At 39.6% G+C, this 20,586-nt stretch overlaps 1 protein-coding gene across 5 annotated transcripts in view; it reads left to right on the top strand.

The window, feature by feature from the left end:
* Large1 (LARGE xylosyl- and glucuronyltransferase 1) overlaps positions 1-20,586 on the top strand; it is a 573,700-nt gene that overhangs the window by 335,048 nt on the left and 218,066 nt on the right. For all 5 annotated transcript variants that reach the window (XM_026777408.1, XM_026777405.1, XM_026777407.1 and 2 more), the window contains one exon: positions 15,757-15,928. In XM_026777408.1, the coding sequence (XP_026633209.1) occupies positions 15,757-15,928 (172 nt within the window). The remainder of the gene's footprint in view (positions 1-15,756; positions 15,929-20,586) is intronic.

Raw genomic sequence — 20,586 nt, 5'->3', positions numbered from 1 at the left:
GGACTTAATCGGGGGAGGGGGAGGGAAATGGGAGGCGGTGGCGGGGAGGAGGCAGAAATCCTCAATAAATAAATAAATTAAAAAAAAATGTTAACACAAAAAAAAGAAAAGAAAAAGGAAACTGAAAAAATTAGATATGTACATGAAAATCCATAGCTAAATATTGTACTTGTCCTTATGACTTAGCTTCTGGATGAAGCACAGGTTCAAAGAAGCACAGCTTATGTGGTGGCAGTTTTTACCACCAATATGGTTATAGCAAAGAACTAAAACCAAGGAGAGGTTTAAAAATATAATCAAGGTCAGCAGCTATCAATCTCCATATCCACTATGCAGAGGATGAATGGATTTTCAAATGTTTATGACAAATTTATATTGCTGATATGTCCCAGGACACACAAAAAGCCTCATTAAATTTCTGGCCCACAGTTCTGTTAGTGTCCTGGACCTGACTCCAGTGGAGAAAAATGACCCAATAGAAACTTATTTTTGAGTGAGAAAGTTCAGGATACTTGAAAGTCAGCGAAAGTAACAGTATCTTCATAAACTTTTATTTAATTCAGAAGGAAAAAAAATGAAAATAGTGGCTATGTTGCAACCAGTACATGGATTTAGAACTTTTAAGTTTCTAGAATTCGCCAAGAACTACCAATGTAGATTTGCTAACAACCTTTGGTGCTCATTATTCAGAACCAAAGATAATGATGAATGAAACTAGCTTTCAAGTCAGTAATTGAAACATGAGAGCAGTGGTGTGACCCAAGGAAAGTAGGAGGGAAATAAAGTCAACAGCAAATGTCTATGAAGTAAGAAAAATAAAGGCATAACAAGTAAAGGAATTAATTTAAAAGCAGGTTCAATGGATGGGAAATGCCCAATCTTGTTGTAATTGAATAATAATGGAGAAAGTGCTAATAAAGAAAACAAGTTCTGAGATGGAGGATGTCTCTCTCTCCACACACACACACACGCACGCACACGCACACACACGCACACGCACACACACACCACACACACACTCACACACCACAGACATATGCACAAATAAGATTAATTAATAGTTGGCATTTATTCGTCAGTCATGTACTTCATCATGTAGCACTAAGTGGACTAACTTGTTTATCTTGGCAGTGAGTTTTGGGAATGAGTACTGTTACGATTCTATTTTTCAAATGAAAATCCTGGGCCCAGAGTTTTCTTGATCAAGGCTTCATAACCATGAAGTGCTGGAAAGGGACCTCATTCTTCCCTGTAAAGTCTGTGCTGATTTGTGAAAGCGAAGTTGTATTTGCCTAAAAGAATGTTTGCATCCTCTCGGTCCTTATCAAGAAAGCTGGTCCATTTTCTCAATGGACAATATTCAGCAGAGAACTTCACTACTGGTCACAGTATAGAGTACATGATGGCTGAGAGCTCAATCTTACTGCAATGTGACACCTATAGCACACCATATCCATCCTACGCTTGGTGAATCTTGCAAAAAAGAGCGTTGAAGGAGAAAAAGCCAAAGGTTGGAAAGGAGTCCTCCAAAATTGTCTTCTAGGCATGACATGGTCATTGTATATGAACTCACACAGCAGTGATTGCTTGGTTAAGACCTGCACATGATCAAGCCAGCCAATATTCCAGTTAGGGACAAGGGAGGAGATCACAAGGGCTACTCCTCCTCCCTGAGAGCTATTGGTAGATAATGACTGCGGTGAGATGGTCAGCTCTAGGTATCCAGTGAAGGGGCGGGTCTTAATGGATAAGCCAAGAGTGAAAGAACTGATTTTCTTCACATTCTCTAAACTTACTGTTTTGTTCTAAATGGTTCCTTTTTTTTTTTTTTTTTTGGTTTTTTGAGACAGGGTTTCTCTGTGGCTTTGGAGCCTGTCCTGGAACTAGCTCTTGTAGACCAGGCTGGTCTCGAACTCACAGAGATCCGCCTGCCTCTGCCTCACGAGTGCTGGGATTAAAGGCATGCACCACCACCGCCCAGCTAAATGGTTTCTTAAAAGAAGGAACTGAACCATCTCAGTTAGAAGCACCCTCTGGAGATGTTTCTCTTGTCAGGAGACACCTGATAAGTGATAGGCTAACAGCTGCCGTGACAGGGTATGAACCCAATAAGCAGAAAACAGATATGGGATGTAAGAGAGGGATCAGATCTCACTCCCTCACTGTGGGTTCTAGTACAAGCAGGTGGGCACACTGGTAGAAAAGTAGGAGAAACTGAGACAGAAAAAGTTTTCTTAGGAAGACAGTAGTTATGTTAGTTGTCTAGATTTCCACTCACAGGTGTTTAGTAGAATAAGTGTGAGTAACATATTACCCAGTGCAGAGTAAAATGCTCATACTTTATGTATTTTGTTATCCCTGAAGTAATGGTGTATACCTAATGAACAGAGACACAGTGCCTCAGAGGAACAGGTGAAGGAGACTTGGGGAAAGGTAGTCAATGAAATGCTTGTCTTGAGAGCCTGACTTGGATTACTAGGATGAATAATGCATGTAATAAACCGGGTATGGTGTCACATACTTATAATCCCAGCACTAGGAAGACAGAAATAGGAATATCCCTGTGGCAACCATCTATGATCTATGTATGTGTGCTTGTGCATGCACATAATCATACACACACACACACACACACACACACACACACACACACACACACAAATTGTGACAACTGAGAAAATCTCTATGTTTTGCCAATAGTACCTAGTCATTCCCAAATTGGAATCTTAAAACATTGGGTGACCCTGTGGCCCACCAAATGCTGACTACTGTGACTTCAGAGCAAAGGAAATGACAAACTCAAAACACTGAACTCAGAGAGTAGAAAGCAGATTATGTCCTTTGATAAACCCAGTTACATGAAGCACAGTGTTGCTTGCAATGGGTACATCTGTCCATGCCCTTTAGCCCAGCTGGCTACCCCAGGGCCAGATTCCCTTTTCTTTTTTTTTTTTTTCTAATTGAAGTATGAGAAGTAAGCCAAGAGTTCCCAAAGACAGCTTTAGATGGGAGACTTGGGAAACACTCCAGGCTTTTTAGCCCTTATTCCATGTCACCAGTTTGATTCTGGAAGAAGGCCTGCCTGGGTGTCAAAATGTACTTCTTTGATGAAAAACAAAAGGCAGTGCCTCAAAGCCAATTTATTCTGTTTCCCTCATTTCCCCCAGAGTTTTCAGGGACAGTGTTATCAGAAAAGTTCTCCACTTTTTAACAGTGATTTTATAGAAGGTCAGAAGAGTTTTATTCTGCCACTTACTGGCTGTGCAAATTGGGTCTATAATATTTTAAAACACAATGTCCACCATGATAGAGGGAGATGTGAACACCTTGCTTGCCCTTTCCTCACAATTATTTCAAGAAGAATTTGCCAACCCCAATTATGACACATGTGTTATGAGTATTTATTATTTTTAAAGATGGACACCTTCACAATCTGTTATGTTAAATATCCTTTTGTATGCAGTATTTCCTTGGCTAAAAATTCATTTGAGATATTTTCATTGGGTTTAACCACTCACCAAATTTGAATTCAAGAACCCCAGTGGATTTTAAATCTGTTCACTACTGGATAAATAATGTGTTTGACGAGAAAATAGCAAGCAATGATTAACATCTTATTCTCAGGCATAATAGCCCTGCCGAAACTCCCCTTTTTCATCCCCTATTATTATTAACACAGTGTTATTACGTAATATACATTGTGTTCCAGAGGGTACTCATTGCATTTACATTACATATACATAATACATAAGCCCTACCCTTAAAAACCAGCCATTATAACCAAGGACAAGAAATCACAGTAGCTAACAGATATTGCAAGTGGCATACATTCTGTGCTTGTTCATTGTAATCAGGCCTTTTATTCCACTTGTCACCTACTGAAATATCCCTTCTTGATGCAGAACTAATTATCAGTGACTGTGTGTGTGTACGCACACTGTTTCTGGCACTCTGCTCAGTACTTCCCTACATATCATTCTAGTTGTAGATCTCAAGGAACAAACTGGTGCCTTTGTGTATCTCAGATGTAGTGCCTGAGAGTCACTGCTCCAGAAATATGTTTTCAAACTCTGAGGTCAGGGCTCATTTCATTATTATAAAGATTGCTTTGAATATTCCAGAGAATTTAAAAATACAAACTATATAGCAACTTGACAATATTTGTGAGAAAATAAAACAGCAGAAAAACCCAACCATCTACAGTTTATAAAGCTACATCATTAATTTGTTCTTTCTTTCCCAAGTTGGAAGTTAGGACTGATCTGTCAATTCGGTTACCCAGTTGTGCCCTTCAAGCATGGTTGAATAGAAGAAGAATCACTTAGTAAGTTTTAATAGCTCAAAACAGTACACCTCAAGGTGGTTCTGGGAGCTGCCTCTGTTTGCTCTTCCCTCTGAACCACACCAACTTGCAATACTAGACACCACTTCTAGATATTCAAATTCAGTTTTTTTTTCCTTTGGCTCATTTGGTTCCAGGGCAGATCTGGCTAGTGCTGGGTTTTGGTTCCAACTAATTTTCAACTTTACCTATAGAAGAATCTCCAAACTTTATTTCCCATGTTCTTCAGGCCATCAGTGTCACTGTTCAAATGCATACACTGGGTAAGTCTAAGTAGCAAAAGTCACCATGGCATACTGGCTAGGTAGTGAAGAAAAGACTTTAGAACCATTTATAATTTGGATTTGGTTGCTTTCTTGATGCTTTGGTTTTTATAATTTCCTTAATAGAATTTTACTAGCTACCTTATAATCCTATATTTTGAAGCCATGACTGTATCTAGAAAAAAATAGTGACTATTAGAAATATTTGCTATTACCTTGAGGAGAGTGCTCATTTATGCCAAAATACAAGCTCTGTTGAGTTTCACATTTATTGATTTGACTTCCCATCTCCAATCTCATGCTCCATCCCAAGAATTGGAATTGTACTAATAACTTATTTATTGCGTTTACTTCTCAGTGCTCTTTTGAACATGTTATTTGAATCAGTTTCCTCAAGAATTAAGAGCTTCACAGTATTACAAACATGACTTTTCCAACTCAGCTCCAATAATTCTTTGTAATTCTGTAATTTCCTTGGCATATGCTTCAGGATTATCAGCTAGAAGGGAAGATAATATGTGTAAATTGCTTCATAATAGCATAGCGTACATGGCATTCTAAAAATGTGACCTTACTGTTCACATAAATACCTTCTTGTTGTTAGTTGGTTTCCTGAGATCTAGGAATACTCTACCTTTACTAATCTTTCTTGTCATACAAGATTGGGCAGCACAGTGAATTATTATATAGATAATCACTTGAAGAATTATGTGAACTATTTTTACATCTTTATTTATTTGTCTGCTAGTGTCTGTGTGAACAGGTACACCCTTGTCACTGTACAGATATGGAAGTCAGAGGACAAACTGGGAATTGAATTGGTTCTCTCCTTTTAATTATGTAAGTCTAGAGAATGAATTTAGGTCTTCAGCCTTGGCAGCAAGCACCTTTATCCATAAGGCCATCTCATGGCCCAAAGAACTAGGTCATTAGGAAATCAATTTCATTTCCAGTGAAGTGAAAGAACAATGGAATTATTTTATTCTATGTATTATGTCTATTCTTTTTCCCCCTTTTTTTTGTGCTAGGGATGGGATTGAGAACTTACATTTTAGCTAAGTACTCTAGCCCTGAGCTATTCCCCTAGCTATGTTTTATTATTGTGTTCTCTAACGATGATATTATTTACCTGTCTGCACTCTCGTGGATGGTAAATTCTCCACCTATGCAGCTAGCTATCCTCAATTTCTGGTTTCTTTAACAACCATCATATAAATGTTAAGGACCATTTATGGAGGGTGAGTGTCAATATTGTATCAGTAGCCTGGAACACGATTTCAATGTCAGGATTAAACTAATTGAAATTATAATAAGTTTTGTTGGTAAATGTTAGTTGGGTATCTTACATAAGCAGAGTGAAGATATCTTCTTTCCATGAGTGACCAGTGAAGAAGATCATTTCCACAGTTAGCCAGAAGAAATTCAGCCTGTCACTCTTTTTACCACATGAGAGAGGTTTGTTTTCCATATCTTTAGGAAGAAAACAATATTAAAACAACCATAAATTAACCAAGTTGCTCTTTGGGTTCTTATCCCTTAATCCTCTCTTGTGTCTAGAGTTCACCTACCTGGCTGCCCTTTAGATAGGATTCTTGTGAAGAGAGCTGAGGGACAACTAAGGAGGAGTCCAGAGAGAGTCTGAGCCAGCCTTCTCTGATGAAGCTCAGGACAGAGAAAGGTGCTTTCTTACGAACCTACCTGGTGATTAAATCCAGAATGGCAAGCAGCAATGTGTAGTCTTGTGCTGTGATTTTGATATGTTTACTTCCCCTCCTCTTCCTGTCTGAGGCTAGGCTGGTGTAGTGTCATCTAACACACATCAGTCCTCAGCTTCTTTTTGACTTGATTTCTCCTCTCATAAAGAGTTAGTTTTCTCATTAATTCAATCACTTCTTTCTGCCATAAGGTCTTAATATCAAACCATGGGAACGATTGATCTTTTTTCTACCTCCATACAAAACATAGTGTGCTCTTGTTAAGAATGTGTTTGATAGGGTACATCGATGGTATCAGGAACACAGGCCTTATTTTCCTTTTTCATTACATTTAATACAGGTTAATTATCTTCATTTATTTTAAGAGTTAAATATAATTTTAAAAGTTTGTGTATGCATGTGTACCATAATCACATATTAATAAACAAACTATTTGTTCAGTAGGCAACTATCTCTTAGAAAATTAAATATGAGTACAAGATAAAGTTCACATTTGGGCAGGCAATTTGATCAGTGTGTTTTCTCTGTTGGCTACACTCTTTTCACCTGATCACATGTCTGGTCTTTCCTCGCAGGCTTATACACACTCATGATTAAAGTCAGCTCTGCTGTGGACTGGTCAAAGTCTGCGTGCCTATCTTTGAACTAGAACCATCTCTTAGAACTTCTATATCACTCCAGGCAAGATGATACCCCCAGTGTTAAAGGCCTTACAAAATACTTGTAGGTCTCCTGAAACTATCAGTTTTCCCTTAAAGTAGAAGCCCAGAGCCTCAGACTTAAAAGTCACTTGATTATTAGTTGAAAACATGAGTGTATCTAGTTTGACAATTCATAACTCATGGTGTGAAAGTTACTCAGTAAATGGTGGATTTATTTCTTTGGACATTATTTTGTTTTTGAGGCAAGATCTCTTGTAGCCCAGGTTGGCCTCAAGCTCATTGTATAACTGAGGATTTCCTTGAACTTTGGGTCTTCTGACTCCAATTCTCCAATACTGGGATTTTACGAATGCTTCTGGTGTAGGAGGCATGGTGCTGGGTGAACATCAAGCCTAGAGCTTCCTACATGCTAGGCAGCTACTTTGCTAACTGAACTGAGTCCTTGTTGTTTTAACCAGCACTGTTTGTGTAGTTGCATTTTTTTTTAATTTTTACTTTAATATTTTTCCATTCAAAAATTTACACTTCCTCCCCTCCTCCCACTCGCCTTCTGCTTCTCCACTCCCCCTCCTCCCTCCCCCCCCCCTCCTTAATAGAGGGCAGGGAACCCTGCCCTGTGGGAAGTCCAAGCCCTTCCCCCTACATCCAAGCCTAGGAAGCTTTTCATCCAAATAGACTAGGGTCCCAAAAATCCAGTACATGCAGTAGAAAGAAGTCCCATGCCTTTATCAATGGCCCCCATTGTCAGCCACATTCAGAGTCCAGTTTGATCACATGCTCATTCAGTCCCGATCCAGCTGGATTTGATGAGTTCCTGTTAGAACAGGCACACTGTCTCAGTGCGTGGACCAACCCCTTGCAGTCCAGACTTTCTTGCTCATATTCTCCCTCCTTCTGCTCTTCACCTGGAACTTGAGAGCTCAGTCCGTTGCTCTGATGAGGGTCTCTGTCTCTATCTCCATCCGTCGCCAGACTTTGAGATACCATATTACACCTGTCAGAATGGCTAAAATCAAAAAACACCAATGATAGCCTATACTGGAGAGGATGTGGAGTAACGGGAACACTCATCCATTGCTGGTGGGAATGCAATCTTGTGCAACCACTTTGGAAATCCGTGTGGCAGTTTCTCAGGAAATTGGGAATCAATCTACCTCAGGATCCAGCAATACCACTCTTAATAAACCCAAGAGGCCCAATCATACTACAAAAGCATTTGTTCAACTATGTTCATAGCAGCATTATTTGTAATAGCCAGAACCTGGAAACAACCTAGATGCCCCTCAATGGAAGAATGGATAAAGAAAGTGTGGAATATATATATATATATATATATATATATTCCACACTTTCTATATATATATATATATATATATATATATATATATATATATATATATATACACACACACACACATACTCACACACACACATTAGAGTACTACTCAAGTGGTAAAAAAATAATGACGTTTTGAATTTTGCATGCAAATGATGGAAATAGAAAACACTATCCTGAGTGAGATAACTCAAACCCAAATATGGTATGTACTCACTCATTAGTGGACTCTAGCCATAAACAAAGGACATTAAACTTAAACTTGTAGTTCCATTGTTTCACTTTGAAACTATTTGCAGAGTGTTCACCCTGTACACAGCCCTGTTTTAAGAATACACATATAAATGGATACTGGCAGTATACTAAGAACTACAACTTCTAAAAAAAAGTAAGTTAACATGATGCTGGAGCTAATGGGATTTTTTTTCCTCAGTGCAATGAAAAATCTATTAATTGAGAAGGCAGCAATATTTTAAGAAATTAAATGGCTGCAACAGTCCAATTCATAAATCAGAACTCCAGGTGCTGAGCTGAGCTGAGCTGCGTTTTAGAATGTGAAGTGCTGAAGAGTGTGCAAACAGTCAGTGAATGCCCCAGTAGCCAGTCCCCCCTCAAACTCCCCAGATCTAAACAGAAGATGCTTCTGACACTGTGATGAAAGGAAGGGACTCTGCACAGACAGGAATGGGGGGGGGTCTCTCCCATGTAGGTAGGTCTGGGATCCTGTTCCTCTGTGCTTACTGGGCCTCTCTCCTTCCAGGCTGACTTGTATTCACAGGAGGTGGTTTCCTAGTTAGTAGGCTTCTATGACTTTTTAAGTGGAATCCAGAAAGTCTGATGTTCGGCTTCGATCACACATTAAATAAGTTTCCTATGATGCTTTATTACCTATAAAGACCAGCTCTGAGGTTCTGCAAAGTTTCTTTCAAGCAGACTGATATTGGGACTTTCAATTCAATTCAACTTTGCAGTTGATGTTGGTTTTTAAGAACCTCATCAAAACTTAGGCTACTTAACAGGATTTCTAAATTTCAAATGTCACAGAGATGTGGAAGCAACTCCTCAGCTTGTCTCAACACAAAGATTTTCTCACCCTAAAAAAAGTGGAGCTGCTGAGTACCAGCCTCAGCTCTCTCCCAGGGCTCAAAGCGGGACTTCTACAGCAAGGGAAAACTGGCTGGGGAAAGGGATCTGAGGATAGAATAATCTGACTGACAGGCATATTCCTCCTGCAAGTTTCCTTATTCCTTGGGTGAAGAAGAAGAAATGGGCCATTCTCCACAAAGCTTTCAGTTTATACAGGCATACAAACAAGTTAGCAGTTCCATAGGCAGCACTATAGTATCAAACATGCATTTTGTCGAATCACAAATCCAGTGGATCTGAGATGTCTTGTGTCTCAGATGGGCTGTCTCTTTGACGTTCCCTGGCAGATGTTGGGAGGATTAATTAACACTGGGACTTTAAATCGATCACTGCAGAATTCTAAGAAGTTTTCATTCACTAACTACATTTCTTAAGTGTAACTAGAAGTTTATGATTAACAGCAACACTGTTGTGTTCCCAGAGCAATTCAGTGTTCTTACCTGGTGTCTTGGCAGGAATGCAAGGTGTTTGATTTGCATCACTGTCTAACTGCCTGAATTATAAAGGAGCCTCTTTGGAGGCTTTGCTTTTGACTCCAGGAGGGTGTCCAAATGAGAATTTTTCTCTCTGAGGCTGGTTTTAGCAACTTAGGCCCTCTTCCTGTATAAACATTTAGTTTCTGAGCTATGATGTTATATTAATTGAAACCAATGTGAAGGGTAAATACAGAATATTAGCAATTTGTTAGGTTAGAACAGAAGACCAGTAGATGACACCTTCCTGAGTCTGCTGTTAGAGCAGACATTCTGTCCCTCTACTCAATGCCTCCTGTTTGGGGCTCCTTTCTTCTCAATGAGTCCTGTCAGGGCTGAACAAGGTAACCCAACAGGAGGAAAAGGGTCCCATGAGCAGGCAAAAGAGTCAGAGACACCCCCACCCCCACTGTTAGGAGTTTAATAAAAAGCCCAAGCTAAACAACAACAGCATGTATTCAGAGGGCCTAGTACAGACCCACACAGGCTCTGTGGTTACTTCAGTCTCTGCTGTGAGCCCCTATGAGCCTTACTAGTTGATTCTATAGGTTGTGTTTTCTTGGTGTCCTTGACCACCAAGAGCATCTGTTCTGTCTAGTGGCTTAGGCTTCAAGTTAGGCCAGTCATTGATTAGCCACTCCCACAAGCTCTGAACCATCCATTGTCTCAGTGCATCCTGCAGGCAGGACAGGTTATGGGTATAAGTTTCTTTTTGGTCGGGTTGGTGTCCCAGTCCCACCACTGGAGACATAGCTTGGCTACAGAAGATGGCCAGTATCAGGAGTCTACACTAGGCTCACCCACATAGGTCAGAAAATGTCTGCTACACTGGGTTTTCACATTCTTTCTGAAATATCCACCTATTCCAGTGTCTTTCAGTGTACTGTTTCCCTCCTGTTCCCATCCCCACCACTCTCAAACCATCTATAAAATCTATATTTCTCCTTCCCGGAGATATCCATGTGCCCACCCCACACACCCCTCCTCTTTATCTAACCTCTCTGCGTCTGTGGATTGTATCATGGTTATGATATCTGTTACTCAACAGCTAATATTCAGTTATATGTGACTCCATATCATGTTTGTCTTTTTGGGGACTGGGTTGCCTTGCTTGGGATTTTTTGTTTGTTTGTTTGTTTGTTTCTAGTTTCATCTACTTGCCTGAAAATTTCATGATGTCATTTTTTTTCCTAATAACTGAGTAATACTCCATTGTGTAAATTTACCCCATTTTTAAATTTATTGTTTTTTGGGGGTCAGTGTGGTGCGAAAAGCTTACAGACTATAAATAAATAGTTATTCCCTATGAATAAGGGAGTAATTTTATTTTATAGATGAGAAAATTAAGAACCAGGGAGATTTAAAAACCAGCATTGACTAATTTTACAGCCTTGGTACCTAATTGCCCTTAAAAAATAAAGAAATAATAAAAAGGAAAATGGAGAGGTTTCCTGGGCCAACTAAAGTCTCAGCAGGTTAATGCATTTGCCACATAATCCTAATGGCTTTAGTTTGATCCCTGAGATCCACACTGTAGAATGAGAGAAAAGATTCCCACAAGTTATCCTTTCATTTCCACATGTTTACTATGGTGTAGATACATATATGCACACACTAAATAATGTGATTGTAAAAATGAATGTCTTCCTGCCTTGGGAGAATGGTTCTGTATATGAAGTACTTGGCTTTTAAGTAGAAGGATCTGATTTGATTTTCACAACTATTATAGAAACACTGGGCATGTTGATATATTGAAAAGAGAATTCTAGTCTGACCTTATAGGAACCCAGAAATGTAGGAGGATTGCAGAGAGAAGGAATAAGAAAGATCTTAATTCTGGCTTTGTGTACTGTGGTTAATTCAAACCAGATGAAAGGCTTCTAGGAGGGGTTTAATAAATTAACAAGCTCTCCTCTAATGCCTGACACTCAGTGAATGATAATACATTTTTTTCCCGTTTTTATTACTGCAGTATTGTATGGACTACTGAGATTCATCATTTCCAGATAAGAAGTGGGCACCCTTTCCTGACCAAACCAGCCTCCTCACCAGCCTCTGTATTGTCTATCAAAGTTCAGACATATCTCGCACACCACTCCCCTACATTTCTTAGGTTGTAATTAGTCTCTTTTGGAAATCAGTCAGCAGTGTCCCCATGCTCACATCACTGCACTGGTCAAATTTTCTAGGTAGCTTTTACAGGGTTACTGAATGTTCAATATTCTCAAGAGTCACCTATAGAGCTTTGTGAAAACTCCCATTTAGTTCCCAATGGATAACATAATGTCAGAGCTTTAGCAAGTGGAGTTTTAAACTGCCAGTATCCTCCATCCTTCACTTGAGAAGGAACTTGTAAGCTTTGGTCATTTCTACTCCCTTATGCATGTACAGCATATTGTAATCTTGGGTGCAATTGCATTATTGCTAATTTAAGCCTCAGCCATGCTGCTTAGAATTGTTAACAGTCACCACAGGCCTACTATCCTGTCCCTTACAATGAGGCTAATTTCATCTTTATTATATTTTTAATTATATGGACCCTTTGGCATATGAGCTGCTGTGGGGATAACTCCAATGGGTGCTCTGTTTCTGTTGGATGTTTTGGGACGAGTGGTTTGCATAGGCTCCACTTCCTTCCTTTATCCAGGATGCTCTTTTTGCCATGGACTCCATGACTTAATGACCTTTGTTATATTGGAGCTTGTTGCTGGGTAGGAGGAAAACCAACCTTTGGGAATGTCCTAAGACACTGCCCAGAAAAGTCATATGGGTGACTCTTACACATAATCTCCTCCACCTAGTAATGCCATTGTATTTGGCACTCTACCCTAGAGGACTTGTATTTTCCAGTTATTGACATCTCTGCTTGAAGTGGAAAGGGGTGTTGAAGGTAGGGTTCAATCCCAGACACAAGCAAAACTAAGGTCTTGTACATTCATCAAGTTTATCTTGAGCATTGACAATGTGGGTAAAAAGTACATTTCCCAAGCCTCAAGGAGTTTCAGTCAAATGCAAGAGACAGGCATGGAAAGTTAAAAGTAGTGTGTTACTGTGTTCTGCATGAGTGAATAAGATAGCTCACTTGAGGAGTTCCAGTCCATCCTGAGGCAGAGAGGAGGTGCCTCCTTATGTGACAGTGGCTTTCAAGGGAGGAAAAGTACAAAGAAAGGGAGCATGAGGTGAGCAGTAGAAGTCATGCAGATCCTGGGATGAGCTGATGATAATACATGTATTTCCTTCCCATTCTTTACATTCTTTACCCCAAATGTTCCTTCATTTTCTATCCTTTTTGTAAATTCAAACTCATTCACATGCATTTTTTACAATTAATTGAAAATTTTAACTTAATTGTTTATGAATTAAGTTGGGGACTGAGCTCCTGTGGAGATTAATTTATTCCTGTAGTTTCATAGTTTTGCAGTGCATCCAAGTGTCTCACATCTGTGTTAAAAATAAAACTCAGAGTCAGGGCAATCTAATTAGATGGCTTAACCCAACACTGTGGCTCTCAGTCTTCACCAAGCTCTGCTGCTTTGATGGTTACCAAAATAGATGGATAAGTTAATCAAAGGTCTGACTAAATAGCACAGCTATGCGGCATGAAGTTGTGATTTCCAGGCTTCAGTCCAGGCAGAATCTCTGGGGAAGAAAGAAATGGAGCTGAATTCCAAAGGCTAGGGCTTATGTGAGGAAGAGTTTTATAAAGCACTTTGTGGGGAATTGCTTGCTGAGGTCTTAAATCTTAAGGTGATGGCTACCTGGGAAGCTAACTCGCAGAGAAGGGTGGGGTAGGTTATGATGACCCAGACTCACATCCAAACTCAGAAAAAGAACTAGATCCTTTCTCAGGCAGATTCTTGGTTTGGCTGTGTGGTGGTGTGCATGTATGTGCATGCATTTGGAAGCCAGAAGTTGATGTGAGGTGTCTTCCTCATTTGTTCTCCACCTCACTTTTTGAAGAATGCTCTATCTGAACTGGGAACTCACCAATTCACTTAGACTGGCTGGTCAGTGAGGTCTACCGATCCATTTATGTCTGTGCTTCCTTCTTTTCAGCACTGAAATCACAGAAGTATGCCTTTTCTCTGGGTTATTAGGATCCAAATTCAGGTCCTCCTGACTGCCCAGCAAAGTACTTTACTCAGTGAGGTATCTTCCGAGCCACTCCTTCAGCAGGTTCTAACTATAGGTTTACATCATGCGTGCTATAGAGTGGCTTGGGGGTTGGATGGTTACTCTACGCCTTTATTGCCCTCCATTCATCTAACCTAACTTTGCATTTTGCCCCTATAATCTTTAAATTATTATGTTTTACTCTGACCAGGTTTTAATTTCTTTTCTCGCTCAACACTATGGCTATGCTTTCCACACACTTGCTTTCCACACACTTGGCCCTTTTTACTTACCTGGTTTCTGTAGTTGCTGTAGGTTATATAGTCACCTCTGAAGTCTTGCAACTAGGAACCTCAGATGTCAAAAACCTTGCGATATTTGTTTTTCTTAGTTTGGGTTACTTGCTTGGTATATATTTTCCTAGTTCCATACATTTTCCTTCAAATTTTGTAATTTTATTTTCTTTATATGTTCCCACATTTTCATTAACCATTTGTCAGCTGAAGGGCATTTAGGTTGTTTCAGTTCCTCAGCTATTGTGAATAGAGCAGCAGTAAGATTGGGCTCTCACTTTGTAGCTCAGACTAGCCTTAATCTGTCACCAATCCTCAGGCCTTTGCCTCATAGGTTCTATGAATATAGGTGAGAGTCACCCACACCCAACTCCTACTTACTTCCTTAAAGGCCAGTGTCTTGTAAAGGCAGTTACTAGGATAAAAGAGGTGCGTGTTGTTTGGAATTCTGAGGTAGATCATTAGAAGGTGTATGTTAATCTGTTAAATTAAGATGTGGACCTTGAGTTCCATTGAATTCCTCCGCATACATACCCCACGCCATTCCTCCCACAATGGTCTTCACATAGATAAGGATTTTTCCCCACTGAATGGACCTCAGCATTTTGATAGCAAGTATTATGAAAGTGTGTGCGTATAGCTGACACCACTTACTTTGGGGACAGTGGTTGTTCCTGTCATATGAGCCCTGCATTCTTGAGGTTTTTCATCTAACTCTACCCTCCCTTACTATCAGATGACCAGCATTATACAGATGCTGACTGGGTCCTTATTTCTATGAGGATGAAGAGGAGGCCCAGGTACCAATTGAACCCATTATAACTTTAAAGTAGACATAAGTATAGGCATTAAAAATGCAACAAGGTATAGCAATCTCTAATGGCACATAAGAATTAAGAAGATAATTCTACCTGTGAACAAGGTATAGCAATCTCTAATGGCACATAAGAATTAAGAAGATAATTCTACCTATGAACAATGAGGTGCTAGTTTTTTGGGGGCTTGGTTTTCTGTTGTTTTTGTTTTGTTTCTGCATATTTATTTTTCTTCAATGGACCCATGTAATTTCTCTAATAATAAAAAAAGTCTATTTTCAAAATCTCAGCATAGAATTTAAATTTAAAAAGTACTTTACAGCTATTATTTTATCCCGTCTTGAGTCAAATACATTACCAGATAAACGATGTGGCAAAATGAAATAGACAAATCTTTAAAGAAAAGTCATTTATTTATTTAAAAAGTTTGTAAATTTGCATTTTATTTCTGTCTTTGCATGGTTTATAATGTTTAAGCAAAGAATCCATGTTGTGATTTTTTTTTCCTTTTTCTTATTTTACCAATTCTTTCTCTCCCTCTCTTTTCTTCTCTCTCTCCCCCTCCCTCTATCTTTTTCCCTCTATTCTGTCCATCCAGTCTGAAGTGTCCTGGATCCCCAACAAACATTACTCTGGGATTTATGGCCTGATGAAGCTGGTTCTGACCAAGACTCTACCTGCCAACCTGGAGAGAGTCATTGTCCTAGACACTGACATTACCTTTGCAACTGACATTGCAGAGCTATGGGCCGTGTTCCATAAGTTCAAAGGTAGGAGTTAAACAAGACAACCATGCTGATGTTTTTAAAGGTATTTTATTTATTTGTGTGTGTGTGTGTGTGTGTGTGTGTGTGTGTACACGTCCACAGTTGCATATGCCATAGAGTTCATCTGGAGGTCAGTACAAATTTTGAGAGTCAGTTCTTTCCTTCCTCTCGTAATGACAGGGTTTGAATTCAGGTGGTGGCCAGACTTGCAAATCTAGCAATTTAACTCGTGGAGCTATCTTCTGAGGCAGTGTTTGTTTGGTTGCTTGTTTGTTTTTAATATGGTCCTGGGGATTGAATTTCGGGCCTTATATGTAGCAGGGAAGCATGCTACCACTGAGCAATAGACTGGATATGAGCTTAACAATAGCATCAATAAGAAATCACACACATAAACGTCAACTCTACTCTAATTTCAAACTAGTTAAACTAACACTGAATTTTGCATTTATTCGGGGATTGAAGAGATTGGATGAATTTTCATTGAAAATCCCAGTTTAGGAGATTTTGTAGTCAGCAAATAATTAGCTAGGGATGTCTTTATACACGTGATCAAACGTTGATATACCTTTTTGTATGTGTGTTTTTAATTTTTTTCCTTTTATTGAAAAAATATTGTTAATTTTTAATTTTTTCTTATATAATATATTCAGATTACACTTTCCTCTATGTCTACTCCTACCAATTCCTTCCCATGTTTCATCCAGATTTACCCCCCTTTTCCATCTCTATTAGAAAGCAATAGGCTTCAAAGAGCTAACAATATAATAAAATCTAATACAGTAAGATCAAACAAAAACTAACACATTTGAGTAGGACAATACAAACCTACAGAAGGAAAAGGCTCAAAAAATGCAGAGACCCAACTGATCATACACTTAGGAATTCTATAAAAACAAAAAGCTAGAAGGCTGATAAATAAAATTAAAAACAAAAATATAAAAACAAGCCAAAAAACCAGTTTTGATACAGCCTTATAAGAAAAGAAACACCCTTTGAGTTTGTTTCCTGTTGGCCGTCTAGAACTCGGCATATGGCCTACCTTTAAATGTAGTTGGCTTTCCCAGTGAGACAGACTCCATTAGATAAAACAAAACTTTGATTTTCAAGTGGTTATCAACCGGGGATGGAGACTGGGTTGGGCCTGGGATGGGGCAGGTGTCCACTTCACCTTTCAGCTTGAAGACTCCATTGCAGACACTGCGGTCTGTGTGCATGCTGCTTCCGTCTCTGAGTTCATATGCGAGTTCATCCAGTGGATTTAGAGAACCTTCTTTTTTCCTTGCTTTCCTCTTCCCCTCTTCTTTGGCTCTTACATTCTTTCCCTGACCTCTTCAACAGGATTCTCTGAGCCCTAAGGGGAAGGATTTGATAGTGATATTCCATTTAGGACTGAGTGTTCCAAGGTCTCTACTTTTTCCCCATCTGCTGCAGGAGGAAGTTTCTTTGATGATAGCTGAGCTCAATGATCTGTGAGTATAACAAAATGTCTTCAGGACTCATTTAGTTATTTTGTTCTTTTAGTATAACAATAATATTTGATTTTACCCTCAGTCACTATGCTTATCTAATGTTAGGTTCTTGGTCACCAAAACAGCATCTGATATGGATTCCATCTCGTGGAGTGAACCCAAGTCAAATAAGATACAGATTAGATTTATTCCCACAAGATTTGTTCTTTCAAGTCACTAACATTTGAAGGCAGGACACTAGGATTAAAGGGTTTGAAAGTGGATAGGTATTTACATTTCTCTTTGGGTAGTGTGCCTTCCTGCACCAAAGACACTAGCCCATTGGGGTGAAGGTTCTGTGTGGCACTTGCTCTGTTTCTCCATGTCCATGTTCAGTGAGTTCAGTAGGTTCTAGCTGTCAGTTTGAGAAGAATACCTATAGTCTTGACCACAGTCTGGGTTGTCTGGGGCTTCCCATGGCGCCCCTTTTGCTAACAGCACAGTTAGATTTAACCCATTTCTGGTGCTGGATGCTTCATTTGGTGAGAAAATATGGCCAGTTGTAGCTCCATCTTCCCCATTCTTTGGCGTCAGGTATTTCAGGAAGCTTCTTTTGTTTGGATTTCCATTCTAACCTTGAAATGACCTATGGATTTTTTTTTACTGTGTCTTTCTGTATTCTCTCCCTCATCCCCTTTTCCCTTCCCACTTGATTCTCCGATTCTGAAATATATATATATATATATGTATATATATATATACATATATATATGTATTTAATATTCTTCCTCTTTGTTTCTTTATTTCCTTCCTTTTCCTCATCTCTCTCTCTCTCTCTCTCTCTCTCTCTCTCTCTCTCAATAAATAAATGATGCCTTTTTGCTGAGAAAACCTGGGAGGCTATAGTAAAGGCTATTAATTTTGTGGTGTTTGAAATGTTATAGAATAGCTTTTGCTGTCTCTAGTACTGTGGACTATTACTTTTAAGAGTGTATGTAAGGCTGGATTTGTAGCATTGCTCTTCTGGCCTGGTTATTTTCTTATTGCTTTCATAAATGTGTGAGGTCCCTACACATGAGTGTTCAGATAGACACACCTGGACTTGCACAGGGGGAGTTCACAGTAGGACATCAGGTGTTTTCTATCATTTTCCACTTTATTACCATGAGGAAGGGTCCTTTTTGAATATGAAACGTGCTTTTCTGTTAGGATATCTGACCAGTGAGTTTTCAGCATCTGTCTCTACCCCTGAATATCGGAGTTGCCGGTATATGTATTTATGCCTAGTTTTTAAGTGGGTGCTGAGGATTCAAACTTAAGTCCTCTTCTGTAGAGAACATGTGCTCTTACCCACTTTGCCATTTCCCCAGACCCTCTTCTTAAATGTTTGAGCTGTCATCATTACTTCAGAGAATATCAGATGGTCTAAAGTCGAGTCATGAGCCTGATATGTGTATCTGAGTTTGCATACATGAGAGAAATATCACATTAGCACAGATGTTGGACTATTCTAATAGCATCCGCCCAAGGGTCTTCCTTGCAGTTACCTAGTTTTAACGTTCTTCTACACCATGGCCAAATTCAGTAAGAGAGAAGCTTGGTAGTGAGGCTGATATACTTTACTTCTTTGTTCTATTTCTTTTTTGAGTTACACTTTGTTTAACATCTCTCTGCCTCTTCTCTTGGCTGTTTGGAGGGTGAAATAACTTTCAGTCACAATATTCTCATTAATTATGGAGTATTCCTATTGGTTTCTCTTTCTTCTCATGATAGAGAATAAATTCCTTCTCTACTCTGTTTATTTCCTGCTCCTTCTGGGGGCTTCATAGTTCTCTGTTATTTGAACTAAGTACTTGGCAAAGCATTCAGATGACATAGTGACCCCTGGGATTCTCCAAGATATATTTATCAAGATGAAAATATATTTATATGGGCCAATAGGACAGCCCATAGGAAGAGATCATTTGACAGAACTAGGAAAGCAGAAAACAAGTGTGTCTTTTCCTTCTACTTTCCGAATAAGTTTTTATGGGTACAGGGTTTTACTCAAGAGCAAAATCAGAAAAGGAATGCACCTTGGCTCCTGCCTGCTATTCTCTTCAAATTCCAGTCATTTTTGTTTGTTCCTCCTTTCAAAGCCACATTGAGCTCATCTGGGGACAGTTTCTCTTTAATTATGTGTGAATTGATCTGTGCTTTTATGCTGATGTTCTGTGTTTAATGGTGCATTTATTCTGCAGGCATTATTGCATCCCTACTGGGTGCCAAGCAGTGTGCCCAGCTCTAGAAATAAAATAGTAACAAAGGGACAATGAGAGTTGTCTTCTGTCCTGGTGGAAAGAAGAGAAGTCGGCTAGAGAGTCTTGCAGAGATGAGAGCCGTGCTGCGCAATTGCATAGGGGGATGCTTGTGGGCTGCACTAGCCCACCACTCCTCTTTTGGAAAACTTAGGGCTTCTACATGTTTGACTCTGTCTATATAGAGAGCCAGACATCAGCTACGTCTGAGGACAGCCTGAGATGAAGAGACTCATGTTGCCTATGACCAAATGCCATTACTGGGTTGTACTTGTCCTAAATTAACCGACTAAAAGTGGGATCCATTGGAGTACTCCTTGGAGACCGCCTCAGGCCTGGTCTTCACAGTCTTACTTTTTGCCCCTCTTTCACTGACTGTGCTAACTTCCTTATCATCCTCTCAACAACATAATCCACCCACATCAGGAGCTCTGAGTTTCCTTTAGAGAAGTGAAACTCAGCAGACACAGTGGAGCAGGAGTCCTCCAATGGCCAAACTATAGCTGAGAGCTCACAATTACTGTGTTCCAGGTACTGTGTTGCTTACTCAAAGCACTGAAGCCAAGAATGCTAAAAGGGAAGAAAGGTGGTGGACTCTGTACCTCACAGTAATAGTTGGAGATCTCAGAACTGGAGAGTACCGGGCCTGAACACAGAGTACTTAGTCAAGCTCAGGACAGGGACAGGGACTAAGGAATACCCTTGAATCTAGCTGAGTTAATGGGCTAATTTTTATTTATTCTTTTATGAGTTTATTTCCAGTATTACTTGGCCATCTGTTGTACAAAGTAGTATATTAGATCCCACTGTTCCCTAAAAGACTGAGCTTCCAAGGTCCCAATGAGGAGCAGAAGGAGGGAGAACATGAGCAAGGAAGTCAGGACCACGAGGGGTGCACCCACCCACTGAGACA

Source organism: Microtus ochrogaster, unplaced genomic scaffold (genome assembly GCF_000317375.1).
Source record: "Microtus ochrogaster isolate Prairie Vole_2 unplaced genomic scaffold, MicOch1.0 UNK63, whole genome shotgun sequence".
In the NCBI taxonomy this organism is placed as follows: domain Eukaryota; kingdom Metazoa; phylum Chordata; class Mammalia; order Rodentia; family Cricetidae; genus Microtus; species Microtus ochrogaster.
The sequence above is the reverse complement of the archived record's forward strand: the minus strand, read 5'-3'. Positions and strand labels throughout refer to the sequence as shown.